The sequence below is a fragment of the Podarcis raffonei genome, chromosome 1 (assembly GCF_027172205.1).
Source record: "Podarcis raffonei isolate rPodRaf1 chromosome 1, rPodRaf1.pri, whole genome shotgun sequence".
Classification (NCBI taxonomy): domain Eukaryota; kingdom Metazoa; phylum Chordata; class Lepidosauria; order Squamata; family Lacertidae; genus Podarcis; species Podarcis raffonei.
Genome location: NC_070602.1, coordinates 74,932,482 through 74,945,141, shown reverse-complemented (window position 1 = coordinate 74,945,141; position 12,660 = coordinate 74,932,482). Strand labels below are relative to the sequence as shown.

Below are 12,660 nucleotides of genomic sequence, written 5' to 3'. Positions count from 1 at the left end.
AATTTTGTTATAGAACTCTTGGGTGGGTGCAATCTGGTTGAGGTGATTTGTCAAATGTCCAGAGAAAGGCAATTGAGATGGTAAGGAAGCCAAGACCTCTAAGGTACAATTGGAAGACTTGGGTAGCTTTAACCTGGAGAAAAATAAGAGAGACAGTAGTGGCTCTCAAATATTGGAAGGGCTGTTAAGCAGAAGATGAACCAGACTTGCTCTATTTGCTCCAGCAGACAGGACTAGGACTAATGGGGTGAAGGAAATAATCTGTTGGAAACTTTGGCAGAAACAATATTATTTCTTAACAATAATAAGGCAACACAGGCTGTTTTACAGTGGAGCAGACTCAGTCTCAGGGCAGTGGGCTCCCATTCACAAGAAGTATTTAAGCAGAGGCTGGACATCCATTTGTCAGGGATTCTTTCATGCAGATCCTGCACTTGTGTGGACTGCATGGCCTCCACAATGTGTGATTCTCTTTGCCGCATGCAGGGGTAGGGGACCTTTCCCCTCCTTCCAAGGATCATATTCCCTTCCTTTCTCACCCCATGGGACAATTAGGGTTAGAGTTTTCCTCCTATGGGTGAAGTCTTTTTTTCTAAGCCAAAATACCGCCTAGAGGGCAATTCTGGGGAGTGATAATTGGGGAGATCCCAACTGCATGAATGGGACCTTTTCCATCCAAGCCTAATTGTCACACTAGACAGGTGGCAGGGCAGGGGGGTCACAGCACAAAGAGGGGTAGGGTTAGGATTATTTCCCCAGCTGCCTCCCATCACCACTACTACCCCATGTAGAAATTAGGCTTGTAGGGAAATACGCCATTTCACCCCCCCCACCCCCGTAAGAAAAGTTGTTACAGGCGGGAGGGAGGCTATGGGCTGCATCTGGTCTGTAAGCTAGACAATTCAAAAGTCTGCACATTAGAATAATGTTTAGAATACAGTGCTAGGCCTCATTCAGTTATGAAGCAGTCTATGCTGTTTGTTTACAGGAAAGAGAAGCCCCCTCCACAATGTGGTGTAGGGAAATTTCTTCTATTTCAGCTGTATCTGCAATTGGCTGCTTTAGCCATTAGGTAGCGATAGAGTTCCACTTGCGAGTACAATACACTGTTCCAATGGCAAAGAACAGTACAGTATGTCCAAACCTAGTTCCACAACTGACCTGTGTATGCCTGTTTCTCCCGTCTTCATCTTCCAGCACCTATTAGGGCAATAGGTCTATTTTAAGTTTATTACTGCATCATCCTATAAAGAGTATATTCTCCAGGGGGTGGGGGCAGCTTTGCACACTTCATACATTACTTTTTATTTGGGTACGCTTATAGCTTTAGACTGTTTTTAACACAGTGTTAAAATGTCTCTGCGTTAGTTTTAATGCATAAATTACTAAGGAAATGCCTTTAGGTTTCCCTCATTAAATCAGGCAATTAAAGAGGAATTCTCCCACGCACAACAACATGGATGCATTGCCTAAACAAGAATCTGTGAGCTTCTAGAAAACAGGGGACCTTGAAAGCAGTATAGCCCAGAGAGGCCACTTTCCCCCAAACCATGGCCACCTGCCCCCTCCACATATGGGGCACTCAATCACACAGCTTCTCTGTACAGAAAACGATTCTGCCAGCCCTATGCATGCGATTTCACTGAGCTCAGGGATGGCAAGCCTCTTGTGCTGCAGTTTCCAAGTGGTTGTCAGGTGCCAGGGAAGTGCAGCACAAGGAATTCTGACAAGTGGGCAAAACCACCCACTTGTCAGTAATCTGAGGCCAGGTGATTTGTACCCAGGAACAGTTAGTGCTGGTCCACTGGGCCAAAAAGATATCCCCCCCTCCCCATTTAAACAAACCAGGAGGTGGATTCATGCAGTATCAGTTAAGTTGCATTACTCTATTTTGCACAATTTTCTATTATATGCAGTGTCTGCATCCAAGTGTGTCTTCTTGAGAGAGGCTCTTCTTAGTGGTCTTCTGTCATGTGGCTAAAGAGGCTTTTTGACCCATGGATGGTACTAAGTTCACACTCTTCCCATTAACTGTGTTGAGAAAAAAGCCTTATTAATGGCTCCTTTTTGTATTCTGCTTGCTCTTAGTCATTTCTTTTTTAGCATTTAAAGGAAAGGCAGATAAATGTTTTAAATGCGTATTACCATGAAGTATGAAGTATGGTAAAACAACCTCATGTAGCAGATGGGAAAGAGTATTCTGTGCTTGGTTTTTTAACATAAACATCTCCTTTTCCTCAAAGTAAGATCACTCTTCTAAAGTTGTTAATTTAGAAGGCTTGCGATGTAAATGAACTGTTAAAAATGGCAAAACAGCTACAAAGAGAAGCCTGGGTCCCTGAAGAGTCATCCTATTACAGTGGTGCCCCGCAAGACGAACGCCTCGCAAGACGGAAAACCCGCTAGATGAAAGGGTTTTCCGTTTTGGAGGCGCTTCGCAAAACGAATTTCCCAATGGGCTTCCTTCGCAAGACGAAAGCCCATAGGGAAATCTCCGGGACAGCGGGGAAGCGCAGCGCGTCTTCCCCACTGTCCTCGGACCTCCTCCGAAGGCTGGCAGTGGGGCGGAGAGACCTCCTCCCGCCGCCAGCCTTCAGAAGGCTGTCCTGAAGACTTGCGGGGGGAGGAGGGTTTTCCTTCCCACCGCCAACATTCAGAATGCTGTTCTGAATGTTGGCGGTGGGGAGGAAAAACCTTCCTCCCACCGCAAGCCCCGGGAACAGAGGAGAAGCGCTGCGCGCCTTCCCCTCTGTTCCCGTACCTGTCCTGAAGGCTTGCGGTGGGGAGAAAAGCCCTTCTCCGCACTGCCAGCCTGGCAAGCGGTCTCCATAGGAACGCATTAATTGATTTTCAATGCATTCCTATGGGAAACCGTGCTTCGCAAGACGAAAAACTCGCAAGAAGAAAAAACTTGCGGAACGAATTAATTTCGTCTTGCGAGGCACCACTGTATATAATTTGTTAGTCAGAGGCCTTGCATGAATGTTGCCACTCCCATGCTGTGCACTCTTGCAGCAGAGATTTCCAGAGCTATTACACCAGTAGGCCTTGTAGCTGTTTAATTGATTTCCTGGTTAGGCAGTCATTTTAATAATTACTGGTATCTTGTTTTTAATAGTGTTGTGTTTAATGCCATACACCCTCCCTGATAGTTTATAAAGAAATAAATAATAGTAAATGCCAAATACTTACACAAAATAGCTTTGTCTGGAAAATGCAAAGTACACACACCTTGGCTAACAACTTCCCACACTGTAAACAGATAATGTTTCAACCCCTGAAGCAAATAGGCTAATGATGTGACATTGCATATAGAACACTTATACCTGATAGAAGTTTTTTTATTATTATTGGACAGATGAACTAAAATAAGCCAACAATATAATTATATGCCAACAGCCATCTCTCTAGCACAGGTGGTGATACACTGTATGCCCCTTTCCATCTGCCCCAGGCTTCCCCTGCTCAACCACTGCATTTAGGCTCAATTCCCCACTGTTGTAATTCTGATGTTTGTGTCTGGGAAGGAGAAGCCGGGGGTGGGGGGCAGTTGGGCAGAGGAACTAGAAGCAATAAGCAAAACAGGTTTGTAGATGCTCTTTTGAGATTCCCATGCTGACGACACCAGGTAGACTGGTGAGCCACATCCATTAGTGGGAGTCTTATTGCTACTCTAGTTGAGGCAAAACTCTTCCCGGTACAAGCCAGCAAAGGGCTAGATGCAAAAAGCCTAAGGGGAGGGAAAGGAGAAACAAGACAAATCTCAAGCCCTCCCCCACCCCCAAAACAAAATATCTGCATCTTAAGCCACTTTACAAGTAAAAGTCACTTCTTATAACATTTATAAAATGGCAGTACCACCATCCTAGAGAGAGAGACAGACAGAAGGGGCTTGCATTAAAGGACTCCCCCACCCCCACCCCACCAAGGGAGAGGGGAAGTGGGCAGAACAAAAGAAGACAAAGCGGTAGCCCAACTCAAAAAAAAATGTGGTTCTTCTCTAAAAACAGCACTCATCATCCATCTGATAGGGGAGAAAAAGAAAGAAGGGAGAAGGAAAAAAATAAAATAGAACTGGTGCAACTTCTCGCCAAGGATGATGCATTTAAACGAAAGCTCCATACGTCTACATGTCCTGTGGTGGCAGCATAATTGCTTAAACTGTCATGGCTGTGTATGTCTGTATATATATACACAATATGCACATATACATACACACAAAGAATATAGAGTGTTTTGTTTTTTTTAAAAAAATGTTAGCATTAGTTTTGCTCCTGCTGGGACTCATCTCTCCTTCACATGGTTCTGTGCTCCTGCGCCGCTGCTGCTGCTGCCGCTGCCACCACTGCCGTTGCCGCTCCCATTACTGCTGCTGCTCCCACTGGTGCTACAGAGGACCTCCGTGAGGTCGTCCATGATGGTGGTTTCTTTAGGGTCCACCAGGTTGAACTCCCTGATGAATAGGATGAAGTGTATGTAGAGTGTGTTCAAATGTCCATGCAGCTCCAGTGCCAACGTTTCCTTGAAGTGTGAGGAGTAGATGTGGGCTAGCACATGAAACAGGTACTTGCAGATCTTCTTCACTAGAGACTCAAAAGAGTTGGGGAATTCCTTGCCTGCCACGAGAGAGGAAAAAGAACCATTATAATGTTCAGTGGTGCATCAAAGCGCTCTAGTAGTAAGGCAACATTTGCTTAACTCCCTGCACTGGAATTAGCCCTCTGCCCGCTAGGCAGGAAGCTTGAAAGGCTTTTTGGTGAAATTCAACATCACGCTCTTCCAATCTGTCTGTCTGTGCAACCATTTTAATATGCCAGAAGGAATGAACCCTCACCCAACATATTGTTCTTCGGATTCTTCCAACCCTCAATTGGGGCCAAGGGGGAGAAAGCCCTGTTCTGCAAGCCTATGTCCTTGCAACAGGGCTGTTTAGGTGAATCTCTGTCTTTGGGAGAGGCTAATGTTTCAGATCCCAAACCGTACACAAACCAGCCTCACATTTAGCCAGAAAAGTGTTCCCATGTCATCCAGCTACTGGCCCAGAAAAAAACAATTATGTGTATAGAAAGGAATAGCAGAGATATGGCATACATTTAGAAGCTGGTTACATTTGATTATTCACTGATCAAAGTAGTTTGAAGAAGCTGCATTTAATATACAGTTTCCCATATTATTTATCACTTCTACAAACAATCAGTAATTATACATATGTAATGCTTGTTTTTTCAAAGCCATAAAACTCTGACTGGGTCTTTTTCTCTTTGTAAACCGCTTTGACGGTTTTTTAAAACACCAGGTGTATAATTTTTGTGAATTAAATGAATAAAATCTTTCCTGTGAAGCAACATACCATATTTTGTAGGAAAGACATCCTCATCTGTTACTAGCTTCTGCACTGAACTCATGACGAAGTCAACATATTGAGGAGCAGTACACTTGATTTTCTTTCCCCGCTCATCATACCAGTAGTATTGTCTGTGGAGAGAATTAACAGCAATGTATTATTACCTGTCCTAGAAGTTTAATTCCATGTAGACCAAAGCAAGCAGAGTTATAAATTGTCCTCCCTGGAGAGCTAGAAATTTCACATGAGGTCCTGTATTTTTGCTTACTGAACCCAAGAGCTGGTGTTTAATTGGTGATGTAACACCAGACGCTTAAACAAACAGACTCTCAGGTCAGCATTTTAATACTGCCTTTCCTTTCGCATCTTCAACAAAATAAACAAAAGTGTTTTAGAACATTAAAATTTTGTTTATTGTTCAATGTAACAATTTGTGATTCTGGCATATTAAGAACACCATCTTCTGGAATTAGACATCAGCAAAAGCATGGAAGCACAGATTTGTTTTACCACTGCTTACAAAGATTTCATTTGACCAGATGGACTGACTTCCAAATATTACAAAGTTTTGAAGGAAGGGCTTATACAACCTTTGAAGGAAGTCTGTAACGAGATCATGAAGGGGAAAAGGGCACCCGACACGTGGAGAGAGGCCTACATTACACTTATACCAAAGACAGAGACTGAAAAGACCCAACTTAAGAACTACCGACCCATCTCCTTACTAAATGTGGATTACAAAATCTTTGCTGATGTTCTAGCAAAGAGACTGAAAAGAGTCTTGATGGAGGAGATTCATGGGGACCAAGCGGGCTTTCTCCCGAAAAGGCATTTGTCGGACAATGTAAGGAATATAATTGACATTTTGGAGAAGTTGGAAGTGAATATAAACACTAAGGCTGTTTTGATATTTGTGGATGCCGAGAAAGCCTTTGACAACATTTCTTGGAGTTTTATGTTGAAGAACCTCCGGGGGATGGGGGTAGGCCAAGGGTTTGAAAATGGTATAGGAGCAATATATTCTGAACAGAAAGCAAAATTAATTGTAAATAATGTTGTAACAGAAGAGTTCAAGATTGAAAAAGGGACACGACAGGGGTGCCCTATCTCCCCATTACTTTTTATATCGGTCCTTGAGGTTTTGCTTAATATGATCAGGAGGGACCAGTTGGTTAAAGGGATTCAGGTCGGAGTCAAACAATACAAATTGAGAGCATTTGCAGATGACCTGGTACTTACATTACAGGAGCCAGAAGCTAGCACGAAAAGAGTTTTGGAAATAATCCAAGAGTTTGGTCAATTGGCAGGATTTAAATTGAATAAGTTAAAGACTAAGGTATTGGAGAAAAATTTAACACAGATAGAAAAAGAAAGGTTTCAGAATGAGACGGGGTTGACTGTGGTTAAAAAAGTGAAATATTTGGGTGTGAATATGACAGCTAAGAATGTGAATTTATTTAAAGACAATTATGAAAAAACTTGGACAGAAGTGAAAAAAGATCTGGAGATCTGGTCAAATCTGAAGCTTTCCTTGTTAGGTCGAATTGCAGTTATAAAAATGAATGTATTGCCAAGAATGTTGTTTTTGTTTCAAGCATTACAAATAATGGATAAAATGGACTGTTTCAAGAAGTGGCAGAAAGATATATCTAAATTTGTCTGGCAGGGCAAGAAGCCCAGAATAAAATTTAAGATATTAACGGATTCAAAGGAAAGAGGGGGGTTTGCCCTGCCAGACTTTAAATTGTATTATGAAGCGGCAGCTTTCTGCTGGCTAAAAGAATGGCTGCTTCTTGAAAACACAGACATTTTGGATTTGGAAGGATTCAATAATATTTTTGGGTGGCATGCATATTTGTGGTATGACAAGGTGAAAGCGCATAAAAGTTTCAAAAATCATATTGTCAGAAAAGCACTGTTGAATGTCTGGGTTAGATATAAGGACTTGCTGGAAAATAAGACTCCAAGATGGTTATCACCAATGGAAGCTAAGGCAGTTAAAAAGCTAAATATGGAGTCGAAATGGCCAAGATATTGGGAAATTTTGGAAAAGGAAGGGGATAAACTGAGATTGCAGAGTTTTGAAAAATTAAAAGGGAAGGTGAGAGATTGGTTACATTATCATCAAATAAATGAAGTGTTTAAACTAGACAGAAAAATAGGCTTCCAGGTGGAAAAGTCAAAATTAGAGACTGAACTGTTAGAATCCAGTACTAAGAATTTGTCAAAAATGTATAATCTGCTGCTGAAATGGAATACACAAGATGAAACGGTTAAATCAACTATGATTACATGGGCTCAGGACATTGGTCATAACATTATGTTTGCTGACTGGGAAAAGTTGTGGACCACCGGGTTGAAGTTTACGGCGTGTAACGCCTTAAGAGAAAATATAATGAAAATGATTTATAGGTGGTACATAACCCCAGTCAAGCTCGCAAAGATCTACCATTTGCCCGATAATAAATGTTGGAAATGTAAGGAAAAGGAAGGCACATTTTTTCACCTCTGGTGGACATGCCCGAAGATTAAGGCATTCTGGGAAATGATCTATAATGAACTGAAAAAGGTATTTAAATATACTTTCCCCAAGAAACCAGAGGCCTTTCTCTTGGGTATTGTCGGCCAGGGGGTGTTAAAGACAGATACAACCTTCTTTATGTATGCTACAACAGCAGCTAGAATACTCATTGCAAAGTACTGGAAGACACAGGATCTACCCACACTGGAAGAATGGCAGATGAAGGTGATGGACTATATGAGTTTGGCAGAGATGACGAGCAGAATCCGAGACCAGGGAAGAGAAGCGGCGGAAGAAGAATGGAAAAAGTTCAAGGACTATTTAAAGAAATATTATAAAATTGGTGACAGTTAGAATGATGTTGGATTAAAATAAATGGTTACTATTAGTAATGGTTATGACAAAGAGAATAAGGGTGATTAGCATAAATTTATAATAAAATAAGGCAAGATTTCGCTGAATAACTGTAAGAATTTGGAATACAGAAACGGGAAGTAAGAGGAGGTCGAGGAAGTAAGGTTTAGAAATTGGGTTATGAAATGGTACTTGTTTTATGTTTTATTATTGTTGAATGTTTGTTTATGTATGTTTTGTTTCTGTTATATAAAAAATTGTTTAATAAAAATATTATAAAAAAAAAAAATACAAAGATTTCATTTGCAGGTTTGCTGTTGGACCAAGCAGATAATCCTATTTAGAATTTTTACGGAGCCCAACTGAAACAGAATAGTATTGCTCTTGCAAAATACGCAGCTCTTGCTTCTCCCAACATTAGCACAAATTCATCCTGCCTGCTGACCATTCTTGAGGTTGATCAGTTCTCTCTTATTTTGAGGACTACTCAACTGGCAATTCATTCTTTGCCACAGCCTAAGTCAATTGAGCTGTCATCAAGATAACATCTTCCATCGAAGTCAGTAGGTCCATGCACTAATGAAATCCAGGCCAAAAGTATGCCAGTGATCTTGTGACAAAGTATGACAAGTGAATACAGAATTTCAAGCTTTCAGACTGATTTGCAACAGAATATTAATGTGTGTAGAAAGACTAGTGTTAATAAAATCAGCTGTCAGGAGAGGGCACTAGCAAGACAGACTTAACAACATACTTTAACAGTTATTACACAGCTTCAAACCAGACTGGTGTTAAATGTGTTCCTGCGTTATGTGCCCACTTTTTTTTTTAATGCAAACAGCAGTCACTTGGGGAGAGGCTGGTAATTACTGTGATTGAAGCAAGCAAGGGAAACCGAACACTTTTCTCCTATGTGGAGTTCCTGATAGACTAGATCTCGATGCTGAATGTTGGAAGATTCAGGAAAGGCAAAAGAAAGTGTCCCTTCATATAGCACATAAACTACAGAATTTGCTCGCAAAAGATGTAGTGGTGTCTACCAATTTGGGTGGCTTTAAGAAAGGATTAGACAAATGCATGGAGGATAAGTCTACAAACCAAAATGGAAGTAGTATGCCACTGGGCTGGGATTCACAGGCTGAGCTCCACTTGCAGGCTTCTCATTGGTATCTGGTTGGCCACTGTGAGAACACATTACTGGACTAGATGGGCATTTGGCCTGATCCATGAAGCTCCAATGGCCCAATCAAAGTTGCACTTTGGAACAGCTATTCGCATTGAGAAGAAATCCTCCCAAAGCAAATGGCTGTTTCAAAGAAGTGATTTTCATTTGGAGCACAAAAGTGGATGAGAGGCTGCTGTTTGCATTTAAAAACAAATACCGTATTTTTCGCTCTATAACACGCACCTGACCATAACACGCACATCGTTTTTAGAGGAGGAAAACAAGGGAAAAAACATTCTGAATGAAACAGTGGATGTATGATTTTTGTGCTTCATGCTGTGGCCACAGACATGTGATCTGATGGTGAATTTGGGGTGACCCAATGCAAAAATCCTGAGAATTCCTGTGGATCCATGCTTTGTAACCACGTTTTTGCACCATTGCAGCCCCAGGCAACAGTGGGTGCGTGATTTTGGGGGGGCAGGCTGTAGCCATGGACATGCTATGTGATCTGATGGTGAATTTGGGGTGACCCAATGCAAAGATCCTGAGGATCCATGTGGATCTATGCTTTGTAACCACATTTTAAGTGGGGAGTGAAGGAAAAACAAAGAAGGGACATGAGAGGGGTGTGCAGAGAAGCAGCTGGCTAAGAATGCAGGAGAGGGATTTAACGGGAGGGAGGAAAGAAAGGCAAAAGTTTCCCCCCACCCAAGCCAGCCATCTCTCTCTCTCTCTCTCTCTCTCTCTCTCTCTCTCTCTCTCCCCCTCCGTCCCTCCCTCCCCCCTCTCTCTCCCTCTCTCCCTCCCTCCCCCCCTCTCTCTCCCTCTCCCCCAGCAGCACCGGAGCACAGAGAGGAATTAGAAGGAACGACACTCTGCTTTCCCCTCTGCTTGCCTGGATGGGAGGGGCTTCCCTGCTCTTTGTTCCGTTTCAGCAAACACAGCAACGAAACAGAGGAGGGTGGGCAGTAAGACCCTGAGGCAGAATGCAGGAAAGCAGCCGCTTCCTCTTTTCAGGTTTCCCTTCTCCGTGAAGCGCGATTTGATTTTTGCCTGATTTTTCGGCTCCAGGGACCACACATTCGCTCAATAACACGCACAGACATTTCCCCTTCCTTTTTAGGAGAAAAAATCTGCGTGTTATAGAGGGAAAAATACGGTAGGTAACAGCAGTTGTAAGCAGAGTTATAACTACAGTAATGCATAGTGAAGTAAGAATAGTAAATTACACACGGTTACCATAGAAATAATTCTGTCTACATCAATCCTGCTTTCCCTGCTATATATCTTATTGTGCATAAAGTAGGCTTTTACCTCTCTTGGTTGTCTGCAGCTATGCATATGACTAAGTTTCCTTCAAGCTACCACTCAAACCTACCATCTACAGTCATACCTCGGGATAAATGTGCTTCAAGTTAAGTATTTTCTGTTTGTGCTCTGTGGTGACCCGGAAGTAACGGAGCGTGTTACCTCCAGGTTTCGCCGCACGCTCGGATGGTCAAAATGACGTCACACTCATGCACGGAAGCGGCAAAATGCGACCTGCGCAGACGCAGGTTGCATTTGCTACAGGATGCGAATGGGGCTCCGGAACAGATCCCGTTCGCATCCCGAGGTACTACTGTGTATTTCACTAGATTATACTGGAAGAATACACTCCTGATTCCAGTTCTACAAGTGGGTTTTTAAACTCTTTTAAAGATTTAAGGAGCAGAGTTCAGAAGCTGCAGGACTCTTATTACAACCAGCAGTAAGGATTTTGAGTTTTAAATTTACTCCAGCCTTTAACCATCATCTGAATAATCCTTGGATTTAGACACTCAGATGTTGCCTGTTACAACCACCAAATGAGTTTTACATATAGCAATGGGGAACCTTCTAAACGTTTTTATACTGAAGCAGCATCAGCTATCAGTATTCATTGTCATGTTATCCTTTTTAAAGACTTTATATTGAGAGGTTTATAAACAGTGAGTGGGACTTTGTTTTATTTTTTAAAAAAATTGCTATGATTTTCATCTTCCGTATTGTAACATAGTAAAATTCCTTCATTGTAGATCAAACTGGCATCAAACTAAAACAATTCAGCAAACAAATCAATTCAGCTGGGAGGCCTGAGGAAAAAGAATGATTTTCAAGAGGCATCTAAAACACATTATAATAGGAGCCTGTCTAACTGCCATGGGGACCATCTTCCATTATGCTGGTGCAACCACACTGAAGACCCTGTTGCTGGTAACTATATACAGAATGTGTAGCACTGCGAGCACAGCCTCATCAGCTGAGTGCAGGAAAGAGGAGGGAATCAAGAGGGTAAGGCAGGAGCTAGGTGTTAAGGGTTTAAACAAAAATATAATTTTATATTGGTTCTTCAGGCAACAAATTTGCAATTGTTGATTACAAGGCCAAACAATATTAAAGAAAAAAGAATAATTTTATTCTTACTGGGAAATATTTTTAAAATCCTGTCCTTCAACCTAAATGAACAGTGGTGGAATGTCTCCAAATTCAGGCTGCTTGGGAGAGCAAGGAATGCCAGCACCAGTGAGTCATTGAGGAAGCCATAAAACAAGACTGGGCTGTGTTTTTCAAAAGGGCAAGGTTTCCTTCCCAACTTCAAGAATATGTGCTTCTTGCATAACCATTGCATCCTTGCCCGCAGAGCAGCTTGCTATCTATCATTCCCCAGTCGAGTAACTTTCAAGAAAGTCTTCAAGACGACAGTTTCAATAGTCACACTCCTATCGCCTCACTGCAAAGTATATTTTCTCATTAAACCAAGACAGATTGAGCATATGTGACCCCACCACTGATGCTGTGTGCTAGAGGAAGCAACCTGGCCTAACAGGGTCAGAAGTACTGAAATAAGAGGAAAGTCAGTCCCATGTCATTTTTAGGTCAACCTCAAGAAAACAGAATTGAATTGAAGTAGCTACAAAAGCAACAGAAGAGTGCTTTGAGAACAGAGCTCATGTACACTGGGCATGAATATAAAGGGCAAAATAGCTCTCTGTTGTAACAGGTCAGCAGGTGCCATTTCTGGCTATGCCTATCCCTTTCCATAGCTGTCAAATTCTGGTGCGCTTGAGCCTCAGTCTGCTAACCTCTAGGAGAGGTTCCTGATCTCAGCTGTCACATTTTAAAGAGAGAAAGCTGTACTTCCCAGAGTATGGAGAGCACAATCCTTTCCCAGGGTCAGCTCACTTTCTAGAGAAGAAACAGTGGACATTTCTCTTCTGGCTGGTCTGGTTTGTGGCATGATTCCCCTGGGTC

At 42.2% G+C, this 12,660-nt stretch overlaps 1 protein-coding gene across 3 annotated transcripts in view; it reads right to left on the bottom strand.

The window, feature by feature from the left end:
- Positions 1-3,748: 3,748 nt before the first annotated feature.
- Positions 3,749-12,660, bottom strand: part of MOB2 (MOB kinase activator 2) — a 108,550-nt gene continuing 99,638 nt past the window's right edge. For all 3 annotated transcript variants that reach the window (XM_053394281.1, XM_053394273.1, XM_053394263.1), the window contains exons 4-5: positions 5,351-5,475; positions 3,749-4,616 (exon numbers count right to left, since the gene is read on the bottom strand). In XM_053394281.1, the coding sequence (XP_053250256.1) occupies positions 4,285-4,616; positions 5,351-5,475 (457 nt within the window). In that variant the 3' untranslated portion in view covers positions 3,749-4,284. The remainder of the gene's footprint in view (positions 4,617-5,350; positions 5,476-12,660) is intronic.